The sequence below is a fragment of the Lates calcarifer genome, linkage group LG4 (assembly GCF_001640805.2).
Source record: "Lates calcarifer isolate ASB-BC8 linkage group LG4, TLL_Latcal_v3, whole genome shotgun sequence".
NCBI classification, from domain to species: Eukaryota; Metazoa; Chordata; class Actinopteri; family Centropomidae; genus Lates; species Lates calcarifer.
The window spans coordinates 5,166,014-5,182,409 of NC_066836.1; the positions used below are offsets into that span (position 1 = coordinate 5,166,014).

The window sequence follows — 16,396 nt, forward strand, 5'->3', positions numbered from 1 at the left end:
CTGGAGCTTTCAGTCATGGAATATGATTCTCAAGTGATTTTTCAGTGCTCAAGAAAAATAAAAGCAAGAACATCTACAATTCCACAGCAACTGAGTAAACTGATAATCATGTGATATGATTAAAAGCTGCACAGCGGCTACTCAATGGACCTTGTGGTGAGATTGTTTTCCCAGCTGCTGTTTACAAAATTAAGATTCAAGCTGCAAATCTCTGCAATTCCTGTACCAGTATTTAGTTCACCACTGACCTTGGAAAGAGTAAATTAACTAAATGGTCACTACTCATTTATTCCTGACTTTCTTCTGCATCTTATTGCCTTCATCACGGGATGGAGTTTGCTCAGTTGTGCAAATCAAAGTCAAAAAAACTAAATTGAAAGCTCCACAAAAAGCTAGTTAGTCGACTTTGAATTAATATTTTACTTTTCAAAGTACAGTATTTGGATCTCTATTTTTGAAAAATGAATAATACCACTAATTATACCATAATTTAAGTATAGGTGAGGTTCACTTAAAAGTGCTCATTGTGCAGCAGAATACCTCCAGTCAATGTAATATTATATAAATGTTACAGTATAAGCAGCATTTTAATGATGCAGCTGGTTGAGGTGGAAAGAATTGAACTACTTTATTACCTTTTTAAAATGAACACAGCTTGTCACTTACCATCATCTTTATCGCTACTCACTGTGTTTAAATACTGTATATTAATACCATTTGCTACTATTAATGTAAAACAATGACTAATAATTCACAACAACAAAAAACATTTTGCAATATATCATTATTTTATTTCATATATTTACAAAACGAAACAAAATAGTGTCAAACAACAGGCGGCATTTTTTAAACGTTACTCTGGGCATGTTTGCATCGGCCCTGAGAGTTGAATAGATTGCACCCCCCTCCCTTGGTGATGAAAATCATTGGGCTTTGTGGACCTCCACAGCAGCCTCTCCTCAGTTGTGTTTGATGTAAATCTGATCTCTTTTCAGTGCATGGCTGGCTGAATCCTTTCACAGTAGTACCCCTTTATTATACAGTTATTGATGGAGCTGATGGTCATGTGTTTTCTAGAGCTCTCTCTATGGTGACAGCGGTAAACCTTTGTCCACTGGCAATGGCAACCAGTGAAAACTGGCAGGTAAACAAATGCACCCACCACAGCCAGAATGTGTTAAAAACAGGCTGCTGACGGCCTTATCTAGCAGTGCATCTGCATGAATTATAGACATGTTTATCTCATCATGTGAGACAATGTGATGTTTAGCACTCTGCCTGTCAGCTTTTCCAGAAAGAACATTATGTACTTTTAATGGAGGCTACAGAGGAAATACGTACATGCCATCAGGTGGTAAACACTCCTGAAATCCACTCAAATGTTTTTCTTTCCTAGCAGGGACCCCATACTAAGGAAAACACCACTCTGCACATAAAAAAACACTGGGAAGCACAAGGGAAGCACTTTTCACAGTAACTCTACACTATAATGATCACTGTAACCACAGCAAAGGCATCCAGGAATCATCATCTCGATCACCTCAAATCAATACCTGGGACTGGGGAGCAATAACACACACGGGATGGGTCTCATTAAATTAGTAGGCTGAATTACAGTTAAGTGCTAGGAACTTTTCACGAAGCGATCAATCTTCTCAAGTATTTTTAATTCTTTAAATAATGAATAAATGAACACTCATTTTTTTCCAGTTCCTTTACATGTTAATAAATCGTTAAGTCAAATCCTCTACAGCTTGTACAGAATCAGAGGTGCGTTTTTAAGTTAAAGGAAATACCAAAGAATGATCAAAAACTTGGTGTAAACCTTAGATGATCTCGCAAATTCACATTACTTCTATCATCTGAAGTGCTAAGCTGAATGGTAGCAGAATATTCACTTTATCATGAGACCTAAAATAATAACTTAAAGTCATTTTGCAAAGGCACCGTTTATACCCGTGAAGTGGTTTGATATATTTTACCATGAGGCTAAACAGTATGTAAAAACAATGTGGTAACTGGCAGTGGTATTTTCTTTTTAAAGGAATGCTATTAAAACTAAACTGTGAAGGAGCTGTGGCAACCGCTGACAAACTATTGCAGAGATGTTAAAATGTTCTCAGTTGTGCGTTCAGTGATTTTACCAAGAAGAGAGTGTGTTTGTGTGTGTGTGTGGTTTCTGTTGGTTTTTGTGCCTCCTCCTGATGTTTCTCGCCATCCACACACCTTCTTACTTGAGAGAGAACAGTGTTGACGGTCTGGTCACACTCCTGCCTGACTTTTGCTTCACACTCTGTCATCCCTTCCCTCACTTCTTCTTCATTGCTGACGCACACAGAGTGACCCTCTGGCTCTAGTGCTTCTGATGGACTGTGCCGCAACCTCATCACATGATGGAGCACTGCTCTGCTGCCCCGGCCCCAGGTCCTCCAGAGAGATTGAGTGACTCTATGTCAAAGTTAAATCCAGCAGGCTGGGGGGAAAGAGGAAGAATACTGTCACGTGAGAGCTGGGCAAAGTGACAATACTCTAGATTCCAAAAAACAACATCAATTTGTCAATTTGTCAACATTAACATAAAATGATGTTTCACCAGTAAAATTTATCTTCCTGTCAAGCTGTTCACTAAGTTTGTATATATACACAACACATGCATGTTTTTGTTGACCGAGAGCAGTAGAAACTTACCGCATCGCCTGCTAGCTCTTTGGGTGGTTGGCCCAGGTCTTGCAGCTGTAAACAAAAACATTATACAGTTTGTAAGCTATGCATTCCACTGATGATGTAATGGGGGTTCCTGTTATAGTAGTAGATATTTAACATAGGTATGTGCAGATTCACAATCCAAATACTCAAGAAGCACAAGGCTAAAGACACAGTAACAGAGCTACAAACAGACTGATTCTGATTTCTTTTTCTCCATTTCCTTCACAATGAACTGTTCACTGACCAAGAGGTCAAATATAGAGTGTGTGTACCTGCTGCATCAGGTCCATGATGCTCTCGAACGTGCTCTCTTTATCCCCTGCCCCCTCTTCCTCCTTCTCAAACTGCTTACAGATCTCTCCCATGATTTTGGCCTGCTGTTCATAGCGCTGGTAGTCCTCTCGGCTAAGGCTCGGCTTGTTGGCATCCAACCACTCTGGGTACTGTGAGTATGAGTGACAATTAGATTACAAATTCAGAAAGAGACACGCAGAGTGCAGTAACTGCTATTAAAATTAAAGGCATACCTTGATAGTGATCTCTTTGAGAGATGGATAAAGCACTTCCTTAGAGAGAAGATTCTGCATGATGGACTGCATGATGGGCAGGATGTTTCCGTCATCACCACCTCCTTCGCCTCCCTCCTCCAATCCCAGGCCCTCTAGAGCTTTGACAAGATCGTCTCCAGCTAGTCCTGTTGACTATAAGAGAACAAATACTATATGATTAGAAAACTGTTAATTATCGGATTGAATGGATTCAAAACAATTCTGATTTACCCCACCTGCAGGTTGTCTGCATTTTTGGCCAGGCCACGGAGGGTTTCTTTAAGACAGGAAGTGAATTCTTGTTGGGAGGCAGTGTCTGTGCCTATAGAGGATACATAGGTAACATTTAGGCTACAGGAAAAACAACAACAGTAAGCAGTGGGCACATATGAAAACCACAAATGACACGTAGTTGAAGACCTTACCAACTTTGCCTGCAGCCTCTGACAGTTTTTGGAAGTGCTGCAGTAACTCTGGCTCCTCATGGGCCAGCTCAGTCATGGCCTTCTCCCACTCCTCCTTGGCTTGAGCAGCCATTTCGCCCTCGAAGAGAGTCTCAAAGAGCTTGCAGTCCTCAAGGAGGGGTGGCTACACAGGTAAACAGAGAACACATACGGTTCTTTCTAGAGACTTGGGGGAAGACTGTGAGTGTTAAACTGTATCTAACATGTTTTGGTGGCTGTCTTTAAATCTTGCAATTAATTCTCAGTGCCATGACAGGCACACTTTCCAGAACTCAACAAATCTAACCCCATCCTTGCTAGACATGTTTTGTTTCAATTTTGGTTCCTTGACCATAGTTACTACCATAAATACCCTAGACTAATTGATGCTGAAGACACTTGAGCTAAATTCATTGAAAATTAATTCACAAGCAGCAACCAAATGACAAGCACAATCCAGTTAGATGAGGAGATACACTTCAGGAAGTGTGGGGTTTTGATTATATAGATTTTGCACATACAGACCTTCTCTGCACCACTGTCAGCTGAGGAGGAAGCACCTGCTGGTTCAGGGGCTGCAGGGGCAGGTGTCTTGTCAAAGTCATCCAACGCACCTGAAAGACGGAGACAACATTAGAACCACACCAGTCATTGGACTTTTAACTGAGTTATTCATCCAAATTATCTACTCATTCCTATTTCTTAACTTGTGCAGCACATTCCAATTTTATGTGTCCAAAGCTGCAAAGCCCTGCTAAATACTTTATGTTTCTTGCTGGTAATGTTGTAGCATCAAGATTCTGTCATGGAGCCACTCTGGAGCATTTGGCAGCTTTAACAAGGTGACTGTTATCTTCACTGGTATAAATCAAAAGTCAAGGTGGAGCTGTTTACAAGTGATATTGAAATAGGATGCAAACTACTGATGCAATTAACAATTCTTTATGAAAGGTAAATCTACAGATCTCTCTTTTCAGTCTGTAAAATGTCAGATATCAGTGAAAAATTATGACTTATCACCGAGAAGGGACATTGTTCTGCAGAATGAGCACCTTTACTTCTGATACTTGAACATTTTGATGAGAATACGTCTGCACTATTAAATTATTATTATTATTAAATAGCTTCTTGAATGCAGTACGTTTACGTGTAATGGAGTATCTCTATATTGTTGCATTGATGTTTGCACTTCAGTAAAGGATCTGAGTGCTTGTTCCACCACTGCTAGTAGAGCCATGTTGCGTTCACTGCAACACGTTAACAGTAAGTAAACACCATTAACTGCACCAACAAGGTATTTACCACGTACAAACAGTAAACAAAGGCGAGCGCAGACAGGCTGAGATACCCATCAAGAATTTGTTACCAACAAACTGTATCCAACTGCCATTAAATAAATTCAAGGGCAAATACATAATGTGTAAAAGCCGCTCGGTGGATCTGGATCACAGCTACGTTTGCAGACACTGTCAACATATGGCGATGAAATACAAAGCCACCTGCAACTTTTTTGCTTTCGTTTAGGCGATAATGACGATAATTTGTCGATATTTGGGACCCAGGACAGAGGTCCCACTAAACACATAAGCTAACCGCACAGAGAGGGCGAAAGAGAGAGAGAGAAGCGGGTCCCGGTGCCAAAGCGGTGCCGTTTTTAAACCGGAACAAACCGCACTGAAGTCAGTAACATGTAAATGAATGTAAAAACGTAATGTCATCACTTACTGTCCAATAATTCGTCCAGTTCTGCGTCGTGTCCAGCGGACGACTCTCCTGTTCCTGACGCCATGATGCTACCTTCACCGAACACCCACCGAGCAACACCGTCTCCGAAAATTGACGAAAAACGTCGCGGAAATTAGATCGTCATAGCTACGAACTTGACTTTAAAACTGGCGCCATCTGGTGGCAGCAGTGAGAAATACACAGAAAACCCCCCAAAACAAACCGTAAAATAAAATTTTTCCAGCTGCTGATAACTTAATTTTGACATCTTGATAACACTTAACTTTATCGCGTTACTTAGCATTTATGGCAAATATATACGCATTTAATAAATGACAGATTTAAAGTGATTTAAGGTAAAATGGGACAGTTATTGCCAAGTAAACAATTCATAATATTTATTCAGACATTTCTGTTTGAGAAAAATTGCATTCATACTGTAATTTAGCTGATATGTGGTATTCAGGTATCAAGTATACTCCTACTGAATATAATGAATCAGTGGTTAGATGGAAATGGATATTAAAATGTAAAAAGTGATTAACTCGAATTGTATAATTAGTCTGAGAGCCTTAATAATGTGGATTTGGACAATACACCTTCTCGTCTTGTTCTCTTACAGCTTGTGTTACTGTCTGTCATCCACGGACATCTTACATTTCCCTGGTGCCTCTTCTCTTCTGTTTCACTTCTCTTTTCTCCAGTTTCCCTGGCAACGTAAATGTTATTTCATGTAGGGTAATTAATATAAAATGACATGTCATTATGAACAACTAATTGTCACATCATTACTTTCAGTGTTTTGATAAACTGACTCATTGCTATGAGCATTTTTTTCCCCTCTCAATCTGAAATCCGCTGTCCCACATTAGATAACACTATCAGAGTGGGAGATTGTTTTGAATCTGTTTTCCCTCAAGTCTGTTTGTCTAATTGTTTGGTATGTGTAAGACATGAACAACTAAAGGAGTGTTTAAAAGTTGAATCTAGATTATTGTTTAATAATTGTTTTAATGCCAGCCTCATCACAACCTTTGTGTGACACCACAGCTGTGACATTTCACCAATCAAGACCTCTGTTTATTGTCCACATGGCATTCAGCAATAACACAAGAGCAGTTGTTGTGACTGGTGATCAACACTCACACAGTGAACTATCCGTAAGCTTAAGTGTCCCACTCAACCTGAACCCATTGTAAGTGTTTAATAACATATTTGTCGACAACTTTAACTCCTCCTGAGGCCACAGTATGGATAAATACATGGAGACATATTTGCAGTTTCCCTTATGTAATTAAGTACAGTAAAGTTTGTACTTAGGAAATGGATATTTGTTTGTAATATAATATATACAATTTTTAGCATCTTAAAACTTGACTTGACTTCAGTCCACACCAACAGTCTACAACAGAGGGCCTAAAATAGCACAAATAGTACAAAAATAGTGGCCTGTGTAATTATGTATTACACCAATAGAGGGCATTTATCCATATCAAGGACATTCACTTGCTACTTTTGATACTTTGAGTAAACTTTGGTTTCTGAGGTAGAGACTGATGGAAAAATTACAGATTAAAGATCAGATTAAGTTTCATGTACTACAATAAGATTTTGATGGTGGCTTTAGTGTATGGCACACTGTTGGATAACAATAAATTAATAACTTTCCTTTCAGGTAAATTGAATATTATCATATTATATTATTATATTGAATGTTTGAATACTTCCTCCACCCCTGCACCTATCTTTACCAAAGATTTTTTTTCTATCATCTTTTTTTCTTCAAGAAAAAAAAAAATGTTTTTCAAGAATAAAAGCCCTGTAGATGTCATTTTCATAGGGTTCTGTTATAGTGTAAAATAAAGTACACTAGAACATCATGAAAGTGTGTTTAAATAAAGTTTTTAAATAGTAAATGTGAATGATGAATAAGATGGAATAGAGCAGAATAGAATAAATCTTATTATTCTTACACACAAACACAGTGTGCCAGACATTATGGACCACCTATAGATTGTAAATGTGGAATGAGATGTGAGCAGTTTCAGCAAATTAAAGCAATCTTGTAAGAATGTGCATGTAATGGCACATTTCTGTCTCGGTTCGTCCCCCTCCTCCTCTTAACATTCAGGAAACGCGTCGATTTATAATTCTCGGTAAATAAAGGTGGTTGTCAGGGGTTACTGCTGCGGTTGCTAAGCAACACATACAAATAATGCAAGCAAGCAGTGTTTCAGACTGTAGCGTCGATAAATATTTAGCTTTTCCGACCCGTGTCGATAGTAACGCTGATGGAGAAGCATTAAAATAAACAATGACGACATTTTCATTACTAATACTGACATAATATTATAATATTAATACATCTCTCTCTTCATCAGCAGCCAGTCAGAAACTTCAAGATTTACATGATTTTTTCAGTCATTATGATCTCGTGAATTTGGAAAACTAACTGCTGATTTTTTTAAAAACTAGAATTTATTTTTAATAGCGTATAGCCTATTTCCAGGTGAACATTACCATGAAAAAAAGAAGATATAAATAGACGTGCAGATAACCCTATATCTCAATTACTAGGGAGTCATGCAAAAATCATCCTCACTGGAAAATATCTTCGCATACAAGAGACATATATACATCAAAACATTAATTCTATACATCAAAACATTAATTTAACCTTACTTTTTTTGTTTTTCATTGCAAGTGACGGGCAGGCAAATATTGAAAAATTGGGTGTAAAACCATCCCCGAAGTGTAATTTTAAAGGAGGGTAATGGGTGTGTTGTAGGCAGCAGAGTCCCGGGTTGCAGGGAGGAGGTGGAGAATTCAGACAGATGTGAATAACGGTGCAGACATTTGATGCCTACTTTGGTTTGCTGGGCGGGGAGCTGTTACTCTGAGCTGCTAGTAGATCCAGTCAGGGAGCTGAGGAGGTGCAATTTCTACGCGTCTCTATCGCTGGACGTCCTGGAGAACAGAGAACAGCAGCAGGCGAGCACACAAGGTAAACAACTTTTAGATTTAAAAAAAAAAAAAAAAAACATGTCATTTGGTGAGGGTTTTTGCGGGAGGGGAAAGTGTTTCCTCAGCTGCAACTTGTTGCATCTTTTTTATCTGCATGAATCATGGGCAAAGTGTGATATTATCACCAGCTAAGGTGCTTTTATTTTTTACGTTAAGAGGGAATTTTCACGGTTTAAAAAGAAAAAGGAGCTTTTATTCTGACATGCACACTTGGAAAGGTGCCTATATGAAAACAAAGCTGAAACTTGGAGGAAAACTTATAAAGGACTAACTTTATTTCTAAGTTGCTCCGTGGTGAGTTTATAGCAACATTATCACACACAAGATTTTCTTCTTTAGTATTTTTGTTATTTGTAACTTTCAGACATTCAACAAGAGCATGATGTTTTCACAAGGTGATTTTCTTTACCTGAATATTTAGCAAAATGCTATGTTCGTCCATATTTATCTGTGTTTTTGTGTCAGTTTGTGTTTAGTACGCTGTAGTGTGGTGTGTGTAGTGTGTGTGGTGGAAGCTGGGTGCGGCAGGCGGCACACCCACCCTCACTGTCAATGAATGAACCTCTGCATGAACCTAAAACACAGCAGCGAAAAAACTACCCTCTACTTTCTTTTACTCTCTCTTTTTGCCTCGTGGCTGCTATGATTTAAGACACTGATTCAGATTTCTCACTGACAAGTCCCTCATTGTTCTGCGCTTAAAACGAGCAGCTGTATCCAGAAGATGGTGGGTCAGTCTGCCTTGAAGAAAAGATGACGACCTTCAAAAAATAATCAGAGAGATTTAGTCACTCATGATGGTGTAAATACTGTTACAGGGTGTTGTCCGGGCTGATTACGACAGAATACTGAATATTTGGGATTTCTTTTGCTTTGAAAAAAGGTTTTAAAAAAAGCAGAAAATGGTCTATTTTGCCTCAGCCTTCGACACACATGCAATGGTTTAACCTTAATAAACTAATATACTTAGATTGAGCTGTTACATATATGTACGTACACACACATTGGGTTGGTCTGCCAACAGAGCTCATCTTGTGCTTCGACCCACGGATCCTCTGTAAGTGGATTATGGGTGAAATAGAGTTAGTGATATTGTGTCATGACAACCAAACAAGCAGCACACATGACCTCTCAGCCTGAGACAAACACTTGTTTCCTGAACATCTCTGCCTTATGATACGTGCGTGTGTGTGTGTGTGTGTGTGTGTGTGTGTGTGTGTGCGTGCGTGCGTGCAGAACACCCTCCCCTCCTGCTTGAGTGACTGTACAGAGGACCATGATGGTGTCACATCCTGTTTGCTGTCCTGTTGCAAGCCTGATGCGTGAACCTATATTCAGCACCTCTTCCATTTGGGGAAGTGCCCCCCATTTGTGTGATCCTGTCGTGTTTTCCATGCTGTGCTCTGAAAAGGCACTTTTTCCACACTGAGCTCTTGTTTCTTTTTTTCTCCTTTCCTCTGCCATTTTCCTCTCCCATTTCTTTCCTGACTTGATTCCATAAGCAGCAAAGTAATGGCGGCAGGAGTGGCGGGATTGATTTTTCCATTACGACCCTCTGTATACGTTTTATTTTGAGTGGTTTACACGAAGCATAATTGGTACCCTGACTTTAAAGCTAGAGTGGGAGTACTGAGCTGGGAGGGAGAGAGGGGACAACTGATGGAAAAGAGAGGGAGAGGGAGTTGTTGCCCAATGAGACTATGAGGAGGGAGAGAAAGGAGAGGAAAAGAGAGAAAAAGGAGAGAACTTGGCAAATATGACAAAGTTACCAGTTGTTCAGCAGCAGCCAGACTGCAGCACATCTGGAACACATCAGTAAGTTGGAAAATCTTACAAGAAATAAGGGTGGAGGGGGGGTAAGAGAAAAAGGGAGAGAAAGGAGTGGTGAAAGAGAGGGGCCAGGTGGTGACTCACTCTTTTGCTATTCTACTCCATCACGATGTTTAAACTATGTGTCCTTCTGCGGCTGAGGCACAGGGCTTCCCCCGTGTTCCTCCCTCCTTTTACTCCCCTCCCCTCCCTCTTGGCTTCAAGTAAGTCATCCTGCAGGATTTTAAGGGTTTCTTTTTCCATTTCTGTCTCTTTTTGCCTCCTTTTTTAAATTCATACCTCACCACAGTTCAGCTTTTCCCCTCCCCAGCCTCAACTGTGTCATAGATGTTTAATAGTACTAATGTAAACAGGCCTTCTCTCCTTGTTTATAACTGTCTCTCTGTGTAAACTGGGAACATGCAGTACAGCGCCTGTGGAGTCAAGTGGGCAATGGGCTTTGGGAGGGATGGGAGGGAGGACAGCCGCTGTGGTCAGAGTGTCTATGCACTGTAAAAAGCCTCCAATCCTTATCAGCTGGTTTCAAGACTTTTCAGAAATATTAAATGTCAGAAAACAAACATCAGCTTTCCTCAGGATCAGTCCCTGAGAATCAAAAAGCAAGAGCTTCTTTATATAGACGCCATTAAATCCCAACATTCAATACAAATCCACTGTAGAGGGGCAAGAGGATATCGGCTGTACCGTATTAATGACAGGCAGCGTCATAAGGTCCCAGTGCAGTGCAGCTGCGGAATGGGTTGCGGTTTGAGTAACTTGTCTCAACTGGAAATACCCTCCACTGCCTTTGCAACAGCTGATGCAACCATTTCACACCTGATTGTTCACCTCAGAGCCTGTTGAAAGCATGACGTCACTTGAGTTTGGCGCCGTTTTGTTGTCGTTAAGCAGTGACAAAAAGAGTATACAGCGAACCAAATCAAGCGAGCAGCAAAAAATGTTTTATCCTGATCAACACTGGTCGTGATGTGCCAGACCTCGTGATCTCAAGCCCTAGTCAAGACATATTCCCACGAAAACTTTTAAGTGAGACTGTGCAACTTTAGAAATAAGTAATGGCACGGTCATTTGGTCATGACAGAGAGGCTGAACTCATAGGCAATAAAACACGTCACTGTTCAATTCAACAGACTCAGTGGCTTCATTGCTATGCCCTTACTTGGTCTGGTTTGACTAGTAGCTTATTTGGCTATTGTTAGCAAACTTAAGTTAACTTAATGTAAGATATTGCTGTAATTTTATAATCCTTCTCTACTGATATTCTCAATTATGGCTATAGAGGCCACTTTTCAGCAAAATAAACATATTCTTACTTTAGAACACAGACTGTATCTTCTACTGAAGCAATCATTTACAAAATTGACATTAAATGGAACGACAATAAATCAATGTACAACTTTTGTCGTAAGTGATGTGCTAACCCTACCCAAGCCTAATAACACTGTAGAGGTACTTTGATGCTTTTACCTTTAATTCTAACAGTTAACAGCAAAAATTGGTTTTCAGTGCCTTTAAGATGCAGTTTTCATCAACAGAGTTCAGGATTAAAGACTAAGCTGCCTCACAGTTAAGATCTCTATTCTTTTGCAGTGTAGATGAGGTGTCCGGGAGTGGAACAACTGAGGAGGGTCATGTTTAGAGCACGATGACAGACACATCGTGGGGTCGGTGGAGGTTGCGGTGCCACACCCGTCACAGAGGACATAAGCATGAAGGAATGTCATAGTGAGACAGTCTGCACTCAGGACAGGAATGCTGTTGTGAAAACAGTCTAGAGTTTGATAGGAGGCAGAAAAACTGTGTTTACCAGATAATTTGAGCAGATGTAAATGTGCTGTGACGAGTGTGACCACAGTGCAGTCATTATTTGGGATCTGAAATTGTGTTTTCATGGTTTTACTTGTTTCAACCATTCATAACACAATAGCAGCATTGTGTGTCTAAGAATGTGTCTACATAGTATGTAGGAGTACCCAGCCTGTTTAAGGGGAATTGCAAACTGTTGCCCTCATGTGGTCATATCTTGTACTTCATCTAAAGGTCATGAAAAATTACGTAAAACCCTAAAATCTCTTTATTGTCTTTTCTTCTTGCAGTTCTCTCTGTCTGAGTGGCTGATGGTAAAAATCTGAGGAAGGAACTTCCAAAAGAAAACAAAGAAGAGTCACATCCCACAGGAACCTTTTTAGCTTCACTCATCACCAGCTACATCTCTCATCATGGCTATTGTCCTCCACTCCAGCCCTCTCCTATGGACACGGTTGGCAGCCCTGGTCTTCTCCTGTGTGGCCTTCTCCGTGGCGGTGCATGGTGCCAGGGTAAACCACGGCACCGGAGACTGGTGCATCTTCTGCTGGGCCTTCAGCTTCGCTGGGACTCTGCTTGTCATCCTGGTGGAGCTGTTTGGCCTTCAGACCAGAGCCCCTGTCTCCTGGAAGAACTTCCCCATCACATTCGCCTGCTACGCCGCCCTGCTCTGCCTGTCCGCCTCCATCATCTTCCCCCTCTACTTCCTCAAGGGATCCTGGGGCCAGAATGAGGTTTACAACTACCGCATCGTGTCAACTGTCTTCTCCTGCCTGGCCACCATCGCTTACATGAGCGAGGTGAGCATCAGCAAGGCGCGTCCTGGCGAGGTGGCTGGCTACATGGCCACAGCCCCTGGCCTCCTGAAAGTCTGCGAGACCTTTGTGGCCTGCATCATCTTTGTGTTCGTCAGCGACCCCGTGGTGTACGACCGTCACGATGCACTCAAGTATTGCATGTCTGTCTACTGCATCTGCTTCATCCTGTCGGCGGCCATCATTGTGCTCTGCATAGGCGAGTGCACCGGCTGCCTCCCCTTCCCGTTTGCCCGCTTCCTGTCCGCCTATGCCCTGCTGGCTGTGGTCCTCTATCTGTCAGCGACCATCATCTGGCCCATCTTCAACTTCGACCCCAAGCACGGTGGAACAAAACAAAGGCCGTACAACTGCACCAGCGCTCAGGGGCTGTGTGTGTGGGATAAGCTTGTGGCAGTGGCTGTTCTCACTGGTGTCAACTTCATCCTCTACCTGGCCGATCTGATCTACTCCACCCGCCTAGTGTTCGTCAGTGCTTGAGGGAAGAGAAAGAGGATGTTAGGCCAGCAGTATGCTCTGAATAAAATTGAATTTGGCATGTTTTTAAAGGCTGTCAAACTGCTGTCAAATATATTGCTGTAAGCAAATGCGAGTGTGCTCACTGGGTCTGTTTCTTTAATGGTGTTCACACCAGCTACAGGAGCTTGTGGGTCATGACTGAAACAGGCAGTTAAGTTATACCACAAATGGTAGAACAAAACAGCATGAGAACAAGAAGTGACCCACAGCACTTGTATAATGGTTGAGGTCAGATGAGGGTGTATTAGACGAAGTGAACATGTCTTTTCAAAGAAGGTGACGAGTTCATCTTGTCAACCTGCATCATCAAACCCATGTCTTATGCTTTTTCGGCCCCAAAACTCACTTGCAAACCTGCCAAATTTGATTTTGTGTGAAGTATACTGCCAGCCTTAGGACCTTAGAGAGAGAGAAGGGGAAGAAAAGAGGAAGGGGTTGAGGTCAGTGGCTATGTTTACACGTACAACAATATTCCCTTAAATTACTGAGACTTTCTGTTCATGTGTTGGAGCATCTAAATGTCAAACATTGCTTCCAGTGACCTGAATAGACTCTTACCTTGATTATGAAAGACCTGAATGTGATTGCTGGAACATGCTGATATTACCCAAGATATTAAAATACCTTTTTATCCATTAGGATGGCAGATCAGTGCCCATTACAATACTCAAAATATACAACTTTTTTTATGTATACAGGAATGTTTGTGATGGATATGAGTAAGCTATTAACAGAATCTCCCAAACAAGACTCTTAACAAGGATACAAGCTAACACCCAAAATACTATGTGCATGTAAACATAGTCTGTAATGACTGATGATGAAAAAACAAAGTAAACGGTGGCTTCTTATTGTGTTTCTGTTTGATTTTTTTGCATAAAGTATATGTCAGTGCTCTGCCTTAAGTTTGTTTTAAATTTGGTTCCAATTATAAAAAGACTGCCGAGCAGTATTTCTGTTTTAACTGCTAAAGAACAAAGCGTAGGAAGAAATTTAGTACTAGTTATACGAAGTCAAGAGAATGACATGAAATTGGAAATCAAGGACTTCAAAGAAAGTGAAATTTTTGTTTTGTTTTTCAATGGTTTCATTAAAATGATAGACTGTTTCGGGTTCCCAGAAGTACGCAGTGCAGCTGTTCAGGTTGTATTCTTCATTAGTACTTTTACACGGCTCCAATGTTTTAAGACTTGAAGTAGTGCAAAAATAGTTTACAAGATGTTAACATGAATGCTAGGCTAGCTTTTTGCTCCTGTTACGAGATATTTGTATCTGTATCTGCAAGCTACAATCATATGGCAAGAATATATATGTGGAAAGAACATATGCAAGATTGTGGATTTTAAAAAAAACAAGTATGGTTAAAGTGCACTTAATATTAGTATTTTCTGTGTGTTTAAAGTCCTGGTGTCTCTAAATATCAAATCATCGATTAAGACCAAATTCACACACATTTTTGTTGATTGGGTGTATTGGTTTAGTACTGCTGTAAAATATATATATATACTCAGAGAAAGAGACCAAAGAAGATGATCCTCTCTCTAGATGTTGTTATATTCTCTATGTGTGCTTACCACATCAGTGTTGTAGGAAAAGATAATCCAGGATTTCAATAAAACCACATGGTAAACAGATGTTTGTGTGTGTGGTTGTATTATTTGATGCTTTAGTTTGATTAAATGTGTCATGTGATGCACTTATATGAATATTCTTTTATAGTTTTTAACCACAGTAGAGGTGTGGTTCTAGGCATGTCATGGAAAGTAACTAAGGACATTTACCCAAGTACTGATCTTATGTATGATATTGAGGTACTTACTTGAGTATTTCAATTTAATGCTACTTTATGCATCCACAACATTTCAGAGGGAAACATTCAACTTTTTACTCCACTACATTTATTTGACAGCTTAAATTACAAGTTACTTTTAAGATGAAGATTTTACACAATGGATAATATAACAAACTTTTAAAATACATTTAAAACACATTAGTAAAAATGAAACCAGTGGTGTACAAAGGCAGTGTGTAGGACACATGTATGAGAGTTGCTAACAGCTCCACCAAATGGTTTTAGATTTTCTCTCTCCAAACCTCTCACATGGTTTTATTTAAATAAATGTTCAAATGATCTCACGATCAAAGATTAAAGAAAAAGTCCAAAAACTGAAAACAGATGTGTGAATCAGAGGTTTCCTCTCCGATTAATCAGCTCAAGACCCCTCACACCAACCTGGTTTATAACAGTGTGGGTAAAACAGTTCAAACCAGCTCCACCTGCAGCAGCTACAACAGTCACACACTGCTATTTATTAATCAGCATTAATCGTCTAATTATGTCAGTAATAAATCAGACAGAGGGACCAAACCAGAAATTTTACTTTAACTGCACATTTTACTGCTAATACCTAAGTTTTATGTAGGTGAGATTTTTCGTGTAGGACTTGTAATGGAGTATTTTTGCTGTATTGACACTCTTATGTCCATCACTTTAACATGAAATACTTTGACAATTATTGGACGGATTTTCATTTTGACACTCCCATCACAAGTGTTTGCATGCTAACATGCTAAACTAAGACAGTGATCATGGCATTGCCACTGTGATGTTAGCAAACTGACAATACCTTATGGTAACTTGCACCCCTACAATAAAAAGCTAAAATGAATATAAAACATAATCAATGATTTAAAAAGATATTCACAGGCTCTAACACAGGCTAACTGTAACTTTCCCATGAGATTTAACAACAGTGATTTGAAAACTGTCTTTAATTGGTCTGTATATAAATGAATTTACATAAAAAAGAATGAGCTGGCTGTTTGAACTAAAAGTAAACTGACTATAAATCAGCATCTGCTCAATACACACTATTAACAGTACATTCCACTGTTTACTTTATCTCTCACCACATTTTTTACTTTCCCCACCTCCGCCCTTCCTTGACAGATTCAGACAACTCACAGGGGCCTCAGTGTG

General features: G+C 40.1%; 2 protein-coding genes across 2 annotated transcripts; one reads left to right on the forward strand and one right to left on the reverse strand.

Moving 5' to 3' along the window:
* Positions 1-769: 769 nt before the first annotated feature.
* Positions 770-5,548, reverse strand: pex19 (peroxisomal biogenesis factor 19). Its single transcript, XM_018678136.2, has 8 exons — positions 5,423-5,548; positions 4,223-4,311; positions 3,680-3,842; positions 3,491-3,576; positions 3,234-3,407; positions 2,979-3,149; positions 2,689-2,733; positions 770-2,473 (listed from the first exon to the last, which is right to left on the reverse strand). Exons 1-8 carry the CDS (start codon positions 5,484-5,486, stop codon positions 2,387-2,389), a joined length of 879 nt encoding a protein of 292 aa, XP_018533652.1. The 5' UTR covers positions 5,487-5,548; the 3' UTR covers positions 770-2,386.
* A 2,706-nt stretch (positions 5,549-8,254) lies between these two features.
* Positions 8,255-15,050, forward strand: myadmb (myeloid associated differentiation marker b). Its single transcript, XM_018678134.2, has 2 exons — positions 8,255-8,426; positions 12,373-15,050. Exon 2 carries the CDS (start codon positions 12,496-12,498, stop codon positions 13,375-13,377), a length of 882 nt encoding a protein of 293 aa, XP_018533650.1. The 5' UTR covers positions 8,255-8,426; positions 12,373-12,495; the 3' UTR covers positions 13,378-15,050.
* Positions 15,051-16,396: the final 1,346 nt, after the last annotated feature.